This window comes from Ursus americanus, chromosome 14 (assembly GCF_024610735.1).
Source record: "Ursus americanus isolate L20-20 chromosome 14, mUrsAme1.1.p, whole genome shotgun sequence".
Lineage (NCBI taxonomy): Eukaryota > Metazoa > Chordata > Mammalia > Carnivora > Ursidae > Ursus > Ursus americanus.
In genome coordinates, this window is record NC_142140.1 from 19,104,446 (window position 1) to 19,122,458 (window position 18,013).

Consider the following 18,013-nt stretch of genomic DNA (forward strand, 5'->3'; position numbering starts at 1 on the left):
TCTCTCTCTCTCTCTTTTTTTAAGATTTTATTTATTTATTTGACAGAGAGAGAGACAGCCAGCGAGAGAGGGAACACAAGCAGGGGGAGTGGGAGAGGAAGAAGCAGGCTCCCAGCAGAGCAGGGAGCCCAATACGGGGCTTGATCCCAGGACCCTGGGATCACGCCCTGAACCGAAGGCAGACGCTTAACAACTGAGCCACCCAGGCACCCCTGGCTGTTTCTCTTGACTACAGAAATAAGCTTGGCAGGGTCTGTGCTTAGGTAAGGGGATCTGCCGCTCGTGTGCAAACCAGCACGTCTAGGCGAGGAAGACCTGGAGCAGAGCTGAGTCCTCTAGGCCCTGCTCAGAAGTCCAGTGACCCCTGTGGATGCTACCCTCAGGACACAATAGTCCAGAAATAAAGAGGGAAGGCTCGGGACTCTCACCTGGCCTTCAGCGAAGGAAGAGTAAGGAGTTGTTCTCATGCCCAATCTGAAGTGGGGGGAGGTCAAGGGCAGATGGGACATGAGGTTTGTCACCATCACCTTGTCAGTGGCCTCTTCTCGGTTAACATGTTTACCTCTTGGTTCTCAACAGAGGGGAGCATTCAGCACTAGCATGGGGCTGACCGGGTTGTGAGGGGCCCCAGAGAATCATGCCCATGGGTTTCAGTCAGGCCCTGACCACTTTGGGAGTCCAGCAGCTTCCTGGGGACAAAGGAGGGATGAGGGGACTGAGTCTGAAAGGACATTTTCTGCTTGCCAGAAACTGCACCTGTGTTTGCTATTGGCTTCCTAACCTTATGCCTCAAGCAGTCACGTGTTCTCTTCAGCTGCAGAAATGGAAATTCCAGAGAGTTGAAATGATCTAGCCAGAGTGGCAGAGGCAGGATTTGAGCTCAGAGCACTCACACCCAAGCCCTGTTCTGTTTCTTCCACACCTTCCTTGCTCCCCGAATTCCTAGCAATGTTTAGACTCTCAAGAGTATGTTGGCGGAATTTCTGCTCTGCCTCAAAAGTAGATTAGTTGTCCATTCCAGGTAAATTGTTCCTTCCTGAAGCCCAGAAGAGAGAAGTGGTGGGTAGGTCAATGGCTGCCAAGGGGCTTCTTCGTCGGGCGAAGCTGCACAGCAGAAGGGTCAGGTGGGGGCTGAAATCCAGCCCAGGAGTCACCTGCCTGTTGGTCCCCTGGTGTTGGGCTTTGTCAGAGCAGAGAAGGGTTGCTTGCTGAGCCCTGCACCCCTGAGACCCCATCCACCAGGTGGGGGCCCCTTTCTAAGTTTCACAGAGGCACTGCTTGGGTTTGGGTTTTTCTGGAGGCAGACCTGGAGAGAGATGCTGGCGTGCAAGCAAGTCTTCTGGGAGGTGATCCCAGGAAGCACTGGGAGGGAGTAAGGAAGACAGGCAAGGGGTGCCAGCTGTTCAGGTGTGCATCACAATGATTATCACTCTGCAATAACAGGGATAACGTTGGGGAGCAGGAGAGAATGTTGCCTGAGTCATCCCTGTGCCCCACTGGTTATCGTGAGGGGTGCTTCCCGGGGCTCCTGCACCGGCCCTGCAGGCCGGCTGTGTGTCGCAGGTGGCAGAAGGCCCTCCTTTAGGCTCCTGGTTGTTTCTGATGAGCTGCTGTGGTGGCAGGTGTGTGCAGAGGGCATCTGCCCAGGGTGGGGATAGCATCCTCCCTAGGCGCCCTCTAGGTGAGCCTGACTTCTGTCCCGCTGGATCTAATCTGCTGAGCTAGTGTCTGTGACCTAGTCCCCATCCATCAACTAAGGTACCCAATGTTGTCCTCCCACAGTCTAAACTAGGATTGCTTCTGGAAAAAAAAAAAAAAAAAAAAAAAAAAGCCCAAAACATGCAGCACTGCTAAAACATAATCATGGCACAAAGCCTCCCGACCTTAGAATCAAGTCTGGGATCTGTTCCTAGCTCTGCTGTGTGTGCCTGTGCCCATGGCCTGGCGTCGTTTTCTGCCTCTTTCTCTGCCTCCCCTCCGCCTCTGGAAGCCCATAAGGAAATCCAGGTTTCCTGGCTTCCCGCCTTCCTGTTTTTATCCTATGGACCTCCGGAGGGTTGGCAGGAGCGGGAGGTGGCCGCCCGGAACTGCTCCAGGCTCCGGAGGGAGGCTTGCCAGGGGGCCGGGACTCGGCTGGGGGTCTGGGGGCTTGTCTGAAAGCCGTGTCTGTCACACAGCTGTGCTTTCTCTTCCCTGGTTTATTTATGGAGGGTGGCCAATGGCAAGGATGGGAGGTTCGAGCCGTGCTTGGCACGACCCCCAGCAAAGCTGAATTCTTGCCTCTGCTGCCTCCCCCGACCTCAGATCCGCGTCCTTGTCAGCACTCTCCCCAGGCCACCTGGTTCTGCGATTCCACTCGTTCTCCGGGCTTCGGCGTGACCTCAGGAAGCACAGAAGCAGGAGTCTGGCAGAAGTGTAAAGAGTTGATTCAAATCAGAAACCCCCCAACACAGAACTGTGACTATTTCAGTTTCTGTTTCCTCCAGCTCTGTTGCCACTCGTTGTTCACTGGAGGGTTTTGATGTTACTCTCCAGTTACCATTTACCACGTTGGCCTGGAACAGAAACGGCTCCTATGGAGGGGAGGGCTCACCCCTGTTGCTTCATTTGGCACCGCCGGTCTAATGAGGTGTAAATCCCACAGATGCCCCTCGGGGCGGCCGACGTAGTAATTTATATCAATTGGTGTGATTAGAGGGAGCCCTCAATCATCCTGTGGTGTCTCGTCGCAATCTGTCATAGTCCTAATCACATGAGTCTCACCCGCGTTTGTGCCGGAAGAATACACTGCTTTCCTGGGCTCTGCTCAAGGGCCCACCTGTCAGATCGAGGGATGGGCCCAAGGAGGTAAGTCACATTCCTCCCGTTTGCCTGAGAGGCAGCCTGGCCAAGAGGTCCCATGTCTCCCTGTGACCTGTTAGCCTGCCCTCACATGGATTTTCTGGAACACCGGGGGCTCACCCAGGCTTTGGGCCAGAACTGGGCACAATGAGACCCCCATGTGCGGAGCCTCTGGGTCCTGAGCAGAGCCAGAGGCCTAGGAGCCAAGGGGGCCTCTGCCCTCTTTGCCCTCTGCCTTAGTCTCTCCGGGTCAGGCTCTGCCCCAGGTGTCCAGCAATGAGTAAAGCAGACCCACCCTTACCCTCAGGGGATTTCTATTCCAGTCAGGGAGCCAGACTTTCAACCACTAGCTACATGATGAAGCGGTTAACCAAAGCTGTTAGAAATGCCAAGAGGGAGGCCTATGGAAGGCTGCCTTCGAGTGTTTACAGGCCATCTGACCTAGTCCAGGGAGCTAGGAAGATTCCCTTGAGGAAATGACTTAACTGAGTCCTTAAGTAGAGTAGAAGTGGGGGAGGGGGAGGTTTGTGATTCCATCAAAGGAAGCAGCTGTGTGGCCCAACCATGGGAAGGAACTGGTCTCCGGAGGGTAGCATTACCAGATGGGGCTGGAGAAAGAGGAAGAAGCTAATTTCATCTGCCATGTTGGAGACTTAGAACTGTTAAGAAAAATTGTCCAAAACAGAAATAACGGCAAAAAGAAGAACTATAGATTCTTTCGGGGTCGGGCTACAGTGTTATCTACCCGGCCCTCCCAAGGATGGCTTAATTCTCTATGGGACCCTGCCTTTGTTTGATTTTGCTGTGTACCGATTTGGGCTGATCTCTGGGAGGTTACGCATAGGTTCGTAGGTGACTGTCGCCCTGCAGGGAAGCCAGCGGTTTCTGTCCGGTGGAGAAGGTCAGCCGAGCGGTTATCACTTCATCACCCTGAAGGACTTTAAGTCAGTGTTGTTTCTAACGTGAAAGATGAGCACGTAAATGAAACCTTTCTTCTGTACACCTTTTCTGTAACACCTGTCATCAAATGCTGTTTGAACCAGCTCTACCATATCCCTCAATCTCTCATTAATGAGTTAAATAAATGTTTGACACATCTTTATTCTTTACCAGTGTAAGAGTTGGGTTTTCAGAAGTTCCTGTCTTGAAGGTACCCCCATGTTTATTGCAGCATTATTTACGGTAGCCAAGACATGAACCCTAAGTGTCCATTTACCAATGAATGGATAAAGAGAATCTGGTATACACACACACACACACACACACACAATTGTGTATATATACATTGTGTGTAATACACACACACAATGGACTATGGTGCAGCCATATAAAAGATGAAAATGCTCCCATCTGTGACAACATGGATGGACCTTGAGGGCATTACGCTAAGTGATATAATCCAGACAGAGAAAGACAAATACTGTATGAGCTCACTTATATGTGGCGTCTAAAAGAACCAAACTTACAGAAGCAGTGAGCAGACTGATGGTTGCCAGGGCGGGAGATGGGGGGAGTAAAATGGGTTATGGTGAGGAGGAGGCACAAACTCTCAGTTACGAGATGCAGAAGCTCTGGATGGTAAGTAAACTTACTGTGGTGACCATTTTGTAACATATACAGATATCCAGTCATTATGTTGTACACCTTAAACTAATACAGTGTACTATGTCAACTACTTCTCAGTAAAACTGGGAAAAAAAAAAAGAGTTGGGTTTTTCTCATTGGGACATTATTCTTTGACAGAACTTTCTCCTGAGAGTGATGAGAAACTGGAGGGTTTTAAGCCAGTGACTGCCAAGATCACGTTTGCCTGTGGACCTAGTGCTAATGTTCTCCTGAGAAAATTAAGAGACCGGCTCCTATTTTTTTTTTTTTTTTTTTTGTCAGATGGGGGGCTTTCCCTTTTGGGACAAATAACCGGTTTGGTTGAGGACCAATCTGCTGTCGTTATCATCAAGTGTAGGTTTATTATAGGGTCCTTCTGCAAACAGAGGAGTTTCTAATCATTGCAGTGTCCATTTTGTTAAGATTTAAAGCTGTGGATAATAATTTATTGTAATGGGATCTAAACTAATGAACTCCACTTACAATTGAAATGTTTTAGAAAGCTTTCTTTTCTCCTGGGTCTCCCCAGGAGGCCGAGCTCCGGCAAAAGTGGAACCACTTTGCCACCGGGCAGATTGCTCATTGAGTGTGTCAAGTGTCAGAAGATGGGGCCATCTCTTTAAAGTGCTTAAAAAAAAAAAGAGGGGAAAATACCAGCATTCATTTCCATAAATTATTGAATATGAATTTAAAATCATCTAGTTGGAGAAGTGTTGAAATTACACATGCTAATTGGCTGTGGAGAGCAGAGCAGTAATTGTTGTTTCTGGAGCGTTGGTGGTCAGATGGGGGGGGCGGCGTGCAAGGTGGGGCAGCAGCACAGATCCAGGGGGGTTCTCAAGAGGAAAGGCACCAGCAAGGATGCTAGGACCTTCCCTGTGTTATCTCCTTTCATCCTTCTTGCACTCTCTGGGAACCATGATCGCTGAGAGGTTGATTGACCTTCAAGAGGTCATATAGCTAGTAGGCGGCTGAGGTGACTTTTGAATCTAGGTGTTTGGGATTCAGGTGCTAACAAGCCTGCCTGTGATTTGTAAATATTCTTCACTTCCGTTGTCACCGTCTTAGTGTTTATACTCCAGGATGATCAAACCGATAGAGTAGAAAGAGCATGACCACCCCCATCCCCCAGCCCTGCCCTGTAGATTGAATGCCCATCAATTTTAGGCAATTGACAAATAATTACATTGGGAAATTATGATTCCTCCTTCCCTGCCTCTCTGCTTGTATTTTTCCCTTTGTCTTATAAGTATGTATCCTTCAAGTTTTTGCTCAAATATCATCTACTCAGTAGAGCCTTCTATGGCTCTACTATTTAAAATTGCAACCTGCGGGGCCCCTGGGTGGCGCAGTTGGTTAAGCATCTGACTCTTGATTTTGGCTCAGGTTGTGATCTTGGGGTTCTTGAGATCGAGCCCGTGTCTGGCTCTGGGTTCAGTCCCGCTCGTGTTCTCTTTCTCTCTCTCTCTGTCTTTCTCTCAAATAAATAAATCAATCTTAAAAAAAAAAAAAAATTGCAACCTGCGTGAGCCCTGACTCAGTAGTCTTGTCTATCACCCTTTTTTCTTTTTTTCTTTTTCCCCCCATACCATTTATTAACTTCTAACTTAAAATATCATTTATTTGTTATCTTTATTATTTATTTGTCTTCCCTTAATAGAATTTAAAAATCAAGAAAGCAAGAATCTTTTGTTTTGTTTACTGGTATATTTCTAGTGCTTAGCACAACACCTAGAATGTAATAGGTACTTACTAAATATTTATTGAATGGATGCATGAATGAATACCTATTATATGGCCATTTATAGTTTAATGAAAATCAAAAACCAATGAAGAAGGCAAGCCAATACTGTTGTGCACACCCATCTTCTAAGTGTTTGCATATTTTTTCTTTAATTCTTAATAACAACTCTCATCATCACCATTTTACAGATGAGGAAACTGAGGCCCAAAAGAGTAAAATAACTTGCCCAAGGTTACTCAGCTAGTATGTTTAAAATCCATTCTTCTGTTGAGGGATACATTTCATATAACAAAATACGTCCATATTTGACATACAGTTGACAAGTGGATCCATCATGTGCCCATCACCCAAGCAAGATGTGCAACCTTACCGTCCTCTGGTACAGCTGTCTTATGCTGCTCTGTAGCCAGTCCCCTCCAGCCCCTGGGAGCCCCTGATGTTTTCTGTCCTTATCCTTTCGCTTCTTCTAGAATGTGGTGTAAAATGGAATCATACAGCAGGTACTTATTTATGCTGAGCTCTTTTGCTCAGCATAATAATTATTAGAGCTACGTCCATGTTGCTGTGTGGATCAGCAGTTTATTCCTTTTCTTAGTGCTGAGTAGTATTCGATTCAATGATTATACCACAATGTCTTCATCCATTTGTTTGTTGATGAACACGTGGGTTGTCTTGGCTCTTAGAAAGCTTCTGTGAACATTCAGGTGCAAGTTTCATGTGGGCACGTATCTTCATTTCTCTTGAGTAAACACCTAGAAGTGAAATTGCTACATTGTATGCTCGCTCTCTGTTTAACATGATGAGAAATGGCCACATGGTTTCCCAGTGTTTGCACCACAACCCTTTGCATTCCCACCAGCAGTACAGGAGATATTTTTTTGCTCCCCACCCTCACTGACATTTAGTATGACCAGTCATTTTACCTTGATATTAAACGCTTTAACTTCAAGCATTGGAGTGGGTGTCCAGCATTGTCTCACCATGGCTTGATTTCTCATTTTCCAAATGACTAGTGATATTGAACATTTTTCATGTGCCTCTTGGCCAATAGTACATCTTCTTTGGTGAAGTGTTTGTTCAAATCTTTTGCCCATTTTTAATTGGATGGTCTTTTTATCGAGATTAAAGAATTCTTTTCATATGCTAATTGTTGTGGTCAGATATGTGTAATGCGATTGGCTTTTCATTTCTCCAGTGTGTGGCTGGCCTCTTCATTTCCTTTTTTTTTTTTTTTTTTTTTTTAAAGATTTTATTTATTTATTCGACAGGATAGAGACAGCCAGTGAGAGAGGGAACACAAGCAGGGGGAGTGGGAGAGGAAGAAGCAGGCTCATAGCGGAGGAGCCTGATGTGGGGCTCGATCCCACAACGCCGGGATCACGCCCTGAGCCGAAGGCAGACGCTTAACCGCTGTGCCACCCAGGCGCCCCTGGCCTCTTCATTTCCTAAATGGTGTCAGAACTGTTTTTGAACTAAAGTCTGTCTGCCCTTCTTTCCTTTCCATTTTCTCAAGTAAGGTTCATCTCGAGGAATAAGATGGACAAGTTTGACAAATTTGCCACCCTTGAGGGGAAAGAAAAGAAAGAGAAAAGAAAAAAGAAAAGAAAAAAAAGAGAAATCATAAAGAATAACCAAAATAGCCAGAGGAAAAACAAAATCTTGGCCTGTGTTTGTTCAGAGGGTTCAGAAACAAATTACCCTAATGGGAGTCTGAGGGAGGTAGAGAGAAAGTTAATCACTAACCCAGGCTCAGCGTTATTTTAATTAAGCATAATAAGAATAATGAAATTATGCACCTCCTAGGATTTATGGCTTAGCTATTTGTATGGCACCAAGAGGATTTCAGGAACAAATAGAAATGATGGAATCCCAGGGACTACTCCTGTCTCGCTAGATTGCCCTTCCACACCTGCACGGGGTGCTGTGATGAGTGGACGCAGCAGCTCCGGGTGGGGGCTCGGGAGCCCTGGTGTGGGATGTGGGGCAGGCTCTCCATTCCCTGGGCCCTAGTCTCCTCAAATAGGGAGGATTTGATACAGCAATGTGCTATTGAATGCTTAACGCCTAATAAATGCCTCTCCTCCCCCCCTCAAAAGTACATATATATGTATACATGTACTCACACATATTGCCTATTTATTATACATTTTACTAATATTAGTGATATATACTGAGCAATTTAGTACAAATAAATATTCTATGTAATTATAGTATATAAATATACTATACAATTTAGTATAAATTAAACAGAGAATATTATACATTCCACATAGCCAGATGATTTTCACAAAATGCTTTTGTTGATGTTTGCCCAACGCCCATATCAGTAGCCAACCAGCAGTTGCAACTGACAAATGGATGCAACTCCAACATGAATATTGGTTGATAATTTCGCTTATGTTAAAGAGTAAGATGGAAGCGCAACAGTGAAGACATTCATTTTCATCAGTGGCATGAGTGACTTTGCTGAGCTGGATAGCAGTGTTTGAATACTGCAAGAACTTTCCTTGATTTTTGTGCCATTCACAACGTAACATCTATATATACAATGCACTTAATTACTGACATTTTCTCAATCACTTTCGGAAGTCTAGACCATCAGCACAACAATAGATCAAGCTCCGAATTAAAGTGTTTGCCAATGTCTGTGACATGTGTAAATAAATACACGTGCCTTGACCTAACTTACGCTACCAATGTGATGTCACTGAATGGGGACCTGGGACGAGATGTGCAGTGGTGGCACCATTCAGTGGTTTATCTCCTATGCAGACACATGATAGTAAAATACTTAGGAAGGGGTGGTTTTGAGTGTGTATTGCCTTTATTTTTAATATAATTTATTTAATAAGAGCTTGTGTAATTGACTGTTTGATAATGACGGCGCTTGTTGACTATTTCCCAGTCAGCTCTCAGGTATGTGTGCGCCCATGGCAGCACAGCACTGGTTTGAGGAGATCCAATCCGGTGTCTGCTGTCAGGTGAGATTTCCAAAAATGGCCCGAGTTTCAGACCTTTCCTCTCCAGAGTCACTGTCTCTCCCTGCCAGGGACAGGCCTGCTCGCATTCTGAGAGGAGCAGGTGTGTAGTGAGGTGTCCGTCTGCTTGGGCTCCCATAACACAATACCACAGACTGGGTTACTTAAGCCACAGAAATTTATTTTTCAGTTCTGGAGGCTGGAGGTCCAAGATCAAGGTGCCTGCAGCGTTGGTTTCTGGTGAGGGCTCTCCTCCCGGCTTGCAGATGGCTGCCTTCCCACTGTGTCCTCACGTGGCCTTTCCCCTGTGCACCACACTCCTGTGTCTCTTCTTCTTTTAGTAAGGACACCAGTCCTATTAGATGGGGACCCCACCATGATGACGTCGCTTAACCTTAATTAGCTCTTTAAAGGCCCTGCCTCTGAACACAGTGTCCTCAGAGGTGAGGGCTTCAACATACAAAGTTGTGGGGCACACAATTCAGTCCCTAACAAGTGCTCTCCATTCCGCTGGGGGAGAGGAATAGAAACAGAGAGGTAATGAGAGAGTACTTGATGCCAGGGGTAGGTCTGGGGGCTCCTTTCTTGGGGTCTGCAGGGTTTGGTCAGGGCCAGTGGCTGGCCAGAGAGGAGAGAGTGTAAAGACCAAGGCAGGGCTGAGAACCCAAGCCCGAGGGGAGACAGGGCAGTGCCCGTGGCTCTCCCACTGTGCTATGGCTAGGACCCTTGCCATTGGAGCCCTGTCACTCTGAATGGGCGGTGAACACAGCAGCCAGGACCATGGACACTGAGCCAGGCTTCCTGGGATTCAAGTCCCAGCTGCACCATGTACTAGCTGGGTAACCTTGGGCAAGGGACTGACCCTCTCTGTATCAGTGTTTCCATCTAAAGAGTGCAAATAATACTAGTACCTTCCTCCAGGGTGGCATTGAAGTAGATGAAGAAAGAGATATATTTATAACCAGAATATAGACTATAGCTATACGTGAACGTGGCATTGTGAGTGATATATCAGGGTTAGCAATCACAGCTGCAATTATAGTCTGTTTCCCTCTCTCAAGTGTGTGTCTTTGAGCGGATGGATCCCTTGTCTTGTCTGTCTTTGAACCCTCTGCCCCTAGCACCGTATCTGGCACTTACTAGATATCCAGTACGTGTGCTGAATTACAAATAAATACCAAAGGGTATTGGAGTGATTAAAGAGTCAGGAAACAAGAATATTCATTCATAAATGGAATCATCCAATTATTTAATCATCCATTCATTTAACCAATAATTTTTAACAGCTTTATTGAAATAGAATTCACATAGCATACAATTCACCTGTTAAAGTGTACAATTCAGTAGTTTTTGGCATATTCAGAGTTGTGCATCCGTCACCACCATCAATTTTAGAACATTTCATCACTTTGAAAAGAAACCCAACACCTATGAGCAGGCATATTCATTTTCCGCCGGTGTCCCAGCCCCGGGCAATCACCCGTCAACTTTCTGTTCTCTATACATTTGCCTCTTCTCAATATTCCGTATGAGTAGGATTATGTAGTGTGTGGTTTTTATGGTGTAGCAGGTATTGGTACAAGTAATTTTCAAACATCTTCGGAACACTGTGAGATAAACCAGAGAACCCGCCATAAAAGTCTTACAGTCTAGAAGACTCGTGTTCAGGGGCGCCTGGTGGCTCCGTCGGTTGAGTGCCTCACTCTCAGTTTTGGCTCAGGTCATGATCTCAGGGTCGTGAGATCGAACCCCATGTGCTCAGTATGGAGCTGCTTGAGATTCTCTCTCCCTCTGCCTCCGCCCCTCCCCGTGCTTGCTGTCAATCTCTCTCTAAAATAAGTAAATAAATAAAATACTTAAAAATTTTAAAAAAGAGAAGACACGTGTTCAGATAAAGAACTGTACACGATCGCTCTTAGCAACTGGTTCATAATAACCCCAAACTAGAAACAGTCCCATCAGTTATGAATGGTTAAACAAACTGTGGTCTATCCGTGCAATAGAATACTATTTGTCAATATAAAGGAACAAAATACTAATACACAATAACAACATGAATGGATTTCAAAATCCTTATGCCAACTGCAAGAAGTCAAACACAAAAGACAAACTACTGTGTGATTCCAGTTGTATGAAACTCTAAAAAAGGCAGAACTCTAGTGACATGAAGCATATTAGTGGTTGCCTGGGGCTGCGAGTCAGGGGAGAAGCCCAGCTACAAAGGGCCTCGGAGGTGCTTCTGTGGTGAGTGCTCTCTCTACCCTGCTTGTGGTGGTGATGACCCCGCTGTGTAGAATTACGGAAATTCAAGCACTGTACTTAAAATAGGTGAATTTCATTTTACTTAAATAAAAAACAAAACAAACAAAAAAAGATGTGTAATCTATAAGCCACTATTTATTAACTGGTACTTAATAAGGGCCAAATACTGTAAGAACTTCACAGTATTATCTTTTAATTCTCACATTAACTGAATAGGTTAGATGCTAGCAGCTACGGACTGAATTATGTCCCCCTCAAAAATTCATATGTTGACGTAACCTCCTATGGTAATCCGAGATGGAGCCTGTGGGAAGGAATTAGGGTTCAATTAGGTCATGAGAGTGGGGTACCCATGTGAGATTAGTGCCTTTCTAAAAAGAGAAAGAAACAAGATCTTTCTCTCCATGTGTGTGCACATAGGAAAGGCCACGTGAGGATACAGCAAGAGGGTAGCCATCTTCGAGCCAGGAAGGGAGCTCTCACCAGAACCCAGCCAGGCTGACAGACACCCTGATCTTGGACTTCCAGCCTCCAGAACTATGAGAAAGTAAATTTCTGTTGTTTCAGTCACCCAGTCTGTGGCATTCTGTTATGACAGCCAGAGCTAAGACACTGCAATAATTCCTATTTTACAGAAGGAGAAATTGAGGCACGGAGAAGTTGCTCTTTTGTCAAGCATATCTGGAATCTATTCAGACTTGTGCTGACCATTCCCTAATTTCCTTGAAGAACCACCCCTTTCCCCACTGTCAGCGAATGTACGGAGGAGGCGATTCCATCCCCAACTGAGACTTAAAGCTCGTGACTTGGCCCAAGCCAATCAGTTCATCAGAATCCTCTGACCCCGGGGATTGGCCCAGGGTTTAGCAGAGACCCCATAGGGCCACAGAAACATAACACAACTTCTACTGGAACTGTTAGGGCTGAGACACCTTCCTAATGCACAGGATCCTACGAGGACATGGGGCTGGAACTGTGGCAGGCGTGTTTCCCATGAAGGGAAACCGCAAGTAGGATGGGCCAACAGTCTGCAAGCAGAGCTGGAAGAGATGGAGAGGGAGAAAACAGATCTGAGCCCCTGGATCAGACCAGATCCAATGCTGGGCTATCCCTGGGTTCTTCAGTTATGCCACCAGTAAAGTCCCTTTTCTGCTTAATTCAAGGGTGTACATTCAAGGTCACACAGCTAATATGTGCCCAGGGAGCATGGGTTCAAGCCCAGTTCTCATTACACTGTGCCCACTCTTTTAGCCATTGAGCTCTACAGGAGGAGAGAAGAGAGAGGGGTGTGCATGGTACAGGAGGATGGCAACTCGGGAAGGTTCTGCAACTCTGGGAAACTAGAGCAGAGATTTGGTGTTAGCCCCACCTGACGCCTGGCTCTGCCACTGTGAACTGTGTCTGTGACAAGGTACCCCATCCCCTGGAGACTCAGTTTCTCCCTCTGTAAAATGGGGATAATGAAACATCTACCCCAGAGAAGGATCACAAGATTTATGCAAGATAATGAAGAAAAAATACTCGGCACTGCATTTAGGAAGCCCCCCCCCCCAGTAACTACTGTTATTGACTTTGAACCCCCAGACCACCCATTAGTGGTCTGATTACAATGTGAATATTTCGTCTTGTGTTGTTTTTACTGAAGGAGATTGAAATTTTTGAATTATTGTAATGATTTTAGCAAGACCAGCCTACTCTCTGGAAGTTTCGAATTAAAAGGCTGTAAGGATCAGAGGGTAAGATGGTCCATGCCCCAGTCTTCTCCCTCAATTTTCATTCCTCCTGGAACACACTTAATGGATCTGCCCTGCTCTGAAAAACCTGAACTGTTTGGCTTCAGAGAGAGGCAGAGAAAGTCCCAAGGGTCAGAGCATCCTGCTTCCAAACACCACCCCTGGGAGAGCCCTGGGCAGGAGAGGCAGCGTGGACAGAGTGGCTTCTCCTCAGCTCCGCCCACCTGCCCTGCGTCTCTAGGGGGCCCCCCGGACCTCTGCGTGAGGCTGTCTGTGCTGTGGACTGCCACAGCTCCTTCGTTGTGGCTGCCCCCGGGGACTCTCGGGGGTGGCTCTCTGTCCGTCCGGGACCTGGCTCTGCATCCTGCCTCTCCCACTGCGAAGTTCTGGGACAAGTGAATTCATCGCTTAAGCCCCGATTTTCTCGCGTGCCAGATGGGGAGAACACTATCAGGCGTCGGGGTCACTTAGGAGATGAGACTTCTGTCTGGCCTTACAGTCTCCTCTCCCTTCCTCCCCTTCTTTGCTTCCTCTGCTCACAGTGTGCTCCCCAGACCAGCCACAGACGCTGCAGGGAGCTTGTTGGGGGCAGAGGGAGAGACCCCAGCTCTGCTGAGTCGCACACGAGGGCGCTGGGCTCAGCAGGCTCTCCTCGGGATTCCGAGGACATCAATATGGCAGAATTGTCCTTGCTAAATCTCTGTATTCTCATCTCGGCTCAGCCCTGTTATGTGACCAAAAAGGGGTTTCCTAGCCCCTCAGGCCATATTCGGGTCTCTTTGTTCTGCCCACAGCACATCTAGGACTTAAATTTTTAAAAACACTTTTAGTTATTTCTTATTTTACTATTTGCTGAACAAATAAATAAATCTATAGTGATTTATGAACAATGTCTTCCCATTATGGTTCCGAGTATACGCACTGAGACCGGACGCCAGGGTGCAAATCCTGGCTCGCCCGTCGACTTGCTGCGTGGCTTGCATCACCTCTCTGTGCCGCCTTCATTCTCTCTGAGGCAAAATGAGGCCAATGATAGTAGATACACACAGGGTGTTGGGAGGATTAAAGGAGTTAACCCATATGAAGTGCTTAGGTCGGGTCAGGGCGCGTTTTAGCAACTAAGTATTTCACATTCTCTTGTTTATTCCTCTTACCTTATCAATGAGATAGGCATTACTGTTGGCCCATTTCACAGATAAGAAAATCAAGGTTCCGAGCGTTAAGTAGCTTGCTGAAAGTCCTCACCTGGCTAGGAAATGATCAAGCTAGGATTGCAGCTGAGTCCCAAAGCCTGGTTCTGCTGTCTCCCTTCTAGCAGACAGAAGGCTCAACAAGAGTATTCCACAGATTCCTGTAAAAACCTGCTGATTGAGGCTGCACTGTTGTCTGCGTTCCAGACTGACCCATGGTCCGAGTGGTGGGTTTACTTTACGAAAAAAAAAAGAAATAGGAAGACGCACGCTCTGTCAGCTGTCTAGCCCACCTGCGGGGATGGGTCTGGGTGGACAGAATTAGCTTCATTTGTGTCTCATTTCCCAAGGTTGATGTTTGACAGTATCTTCCCATCTTTACACATCTGGGTGGGAATTAAAGATGAGTATGTGTAGTGCGGTGAGTCCAGCAGCAGACCCCGGGACGCCCTTGGAGCCCTGGACACCGTGACCCAACGCCTGGGAAGTGAGTGGTCAAGGTGGGTGTTCTAAGGAGCGGTATTTTATCGGGGACAAAGGGCCCGCCTTTAGGCCTCAGCATTATGATCCCTTTAAGACCAAACCAGCAGCGATGTATTTCAGCGTGCAGACACCGGAAAGGAGAGTGTCTCAAGGCCAGGTCATCCCCAGGAGGGGACAGCACACAGCCCGACAAGGTCATGACCAGGGGATGTTTACCTTGTTGCTCATCCACCCTGGTGACAGGCACTTTCCCGATGAGAAACCGAGGCGCACGAGGTCACGTGACCCGCTCAAGCTCCCACAGCTCCTCTGTGGCAGAGTTGGGATTTTTAACCCGGTTGATCTGGCTCCCAGGCCAATGCCAAGTGATTCGGTGACAACAAGGAATAGAAATGTCCAGTGGATGGGAACTTTGTCGCTCCCTGTGAGGAAGAGACACAGCCCAGAGTCGCAAACTGTGGACGCAAGTCTAATCTGCCTGCGGAGTTGTTTTGTTTGGCCTGAAGAGAGGTTTTTCTTTGTTTTTTTTAAATGTTTGAATTCATTACCAACTTTTAGAAACAGGGAGTGTTCCTACAGAATGCAGATTTCTGGCTTCTCTTGCAAAGCAGATGTGGGAGCAGTCAGCTGCAGCCGAGGACGGCTGCCCTCTTTAGAGGGCACAGGAGCCTTCCAGAGTGCTATCCTGCACCCCGCCTGGGCCTGCCCTGTGGGAAGTCGAATAACCCCACGGCCACAGCGGGAGGCCAGATCCAGTAAAGGGAGCTTCTCGGAGGCCAATGCGTACGGTTACCAGCCTGTCACATCTTAATGAGGATGTTAGCTTGCTCCGGCTGCCGTAGCCACGTACCACAGGCTGGGTGACTTACGCGGTAGAACTGTATTTCCTCTCAGTTCTGGGGGTGCCAGAAGTCCAACGTCAGGGTGCTGGCAGGGTTGGTTTCATCTGAGGTCTCCGCTTGGCTTGCAGATGGCTGCCTCCTCCCTGTGTCTTCACATGGCCTGGCCTCTGTGTGTGTCTGTGTGCTTATCTCTTCTTATAAGGACACCGGTCATAGTGGATTAAGACCCACACTAACAACCTCGTGTTAACCTGATTACCTCCTTAAAGACCCTCTCTCCAAACACAGTCACATTCTGAGGTGCTGCAGGTTAGGTGTTCAATATTCAAATTTGTGTGGGGACACAATCTAGCCCACGACAATCAGATATTGATTGTCTCCCACAGGGACAAACCCACTTTTGTAGAGTCCAAAGCTTAAACCACGTTGGAGGGCTTCTTGATAATGAAGAATCTACAGTTATGAATGTAAAATTAGGTGCAGGGAGCAGAGCTGCTGGTGTCCTGCCCGTGTCCCACAGGTCCTGGTGTTTTAGTATGTTCCAGCCATTTCTGCTGCCAGGACCTCTTTCTTTCTCCGAAGCCTCTTGCCCACCAGCAGTGCTGGGGAGATAACTCCTACCACCCCCCAACCCAGAAGCCCTCAGCCAGTGGCTCTCTCACGCCCGAGGTGGGACGGCTCTGGGGCCCTATTTGTACCCTGTGCGTTAACCGTGTCTTTATTTTCTATGCTGCCAATGTTTTGACATCTGGGACCTTGCTGACCCTGGTGGGACTGGGCCTCCCAGGGTTAGCCAAATAGAAAAATGAAAAAAACCAAAAACCTCATCATGGAGTGTATCTTTCAAATGCAAACTTATCAGTCCAGAGCCCATACCCCCAACCACCTCCTTTACTGGGTTCTGATGCTCCAGGCCACTACCCACTGTTCATGTGCCCTAACCCCCTAAGGGCCAGGTACCAGACAGCTAGGGACAGCCGTATGTCCCAGAGCCCACCGGGATTATTCAAACCGGCCCGGCATAGCCTGCTTATCCTGCCTCACCCTTTCTTTCCTGCAGAAACCACAATAAGGGCTCTGCACAGTTCCCCCATCCTCCGCCTCCTGACCGAAGCTGGTGCTTGCCCGTGTGGCCCATCACGGCGTGCTGTGCCCTGTCCTCTTGGGAACCGTGAGTGACAAGCTGTCCTTTCCATACCTAAATAATAATAAAACTTGTATTTTAAAGCAGTCTGTCCCCCAAAGGCCCCCATGGGATTAAGCTCCAGGTGCTCACTCAGGGAGCTGACCTGTGCTGGCCGACTGCCCTTGCCGGTCGCCTTTCCCACTTGCCGGCCAGGGTTTCCTCCCAAGTAACCCAAGTGTGCCCTTGTCCCTGTCCCGGGGGACCAAATTAAGTCAGCACAAATGGGAATGTTGATGTTTGATACAGGGAGGAAGTCAAAGTAGAGACGGTGGCCTTAACTGATGGCTGTTGCAGTGTCTCACACTGGCAAATTTCACCAAATTGTTGTGGTCGCACGAACGCGCTGTAAGGGCTCTTGGAGGGCCCTGCTGCTCAGACTTCACGAACTCACCATGAAGCTGCCTCCTGATGAGGACCTCAGCTCCGCGAGTTCCAGGACAGTGCTCAGCCCATGGCTGGCACATAGCAGGTGTCCTGTGAATAATGGGTTAGTGGATGAGTAGCCTAACAGGGTATGCCACTGGGCAGAGCAGACTTGGTGTGCCCACCCTTCCCTGAGTGGTGCTTGGAGGGGCAGCCTTTAAATCCTTTTTTAAATCCTCTTCTTGAAGGCTTCCACTAGTGGTAGCTGAGCTTCCTTCAAAGGGACATGATTATTTTTTTCTTTAAAAAGGCAAATACTTTCATTCCTATAGATCTACACCCTGTAGTATCCTTTAGAACCACTTTGCAGTTTGCTGATCTGCTCTCGTATGGCCTATGTGGTTTCACTCCCAGATGGTGATTCTGTCTTCCTTATTCCCAAGTTCTTTGGGGTGCTGGGGTGGATAGGCGGGACATCTTGCCCCTCCTTCCCCTCCCCCACCCCGCCCAGGGAGCAGTATATATGTTATTGACTAATATATGGTGTGGAGCTGCACAGACCCGGTTGGAGGCCCCTCCACTCCCTGGCAGAGAGATTTGGGGCAGGTTACTTACACTCCTGAGCCTCAGTTTTCTCATCTGTAAAATGGGGATAATACTCGCAACCACCTTCTAGATTAATGTGAAGAGTCAATAACATAATGCGTGCACAATATCTGATCCATAGTTAGAGCTCAGCAAGGGGATACCATCTATGGGAAATACAATACTATGTCCAGAGACCGT

At 47.5% G+C, this 18,013-nt stretch overlaps 1 protein-coding gene across 2 annotated transcripts in view; it reads left to right on the forward strand.

The window, feature by feature from the left end:
• The window catches only part of SHQ1 (SHQ1, H/ACA ribonucleoprotein assembly factor), a 331,525-nt gene that overhangs the window by 114,556 nt on the left and 198,956 nt on the right, over positions 1-18,013 (forward strand). For both annotated transcript variants that reach the window (XM_045808098.2, XM_087866854.1), the window contains exon 11: positions 16,739-16,849. In XM_045808098.2, the coding sequence (XP_045664054.2) occupies positions 16,739-16,849 (111 nt within the window). The remainder of the gene's footprint in view (positions 1-16,738; positions 16,850-18,013) is intronic.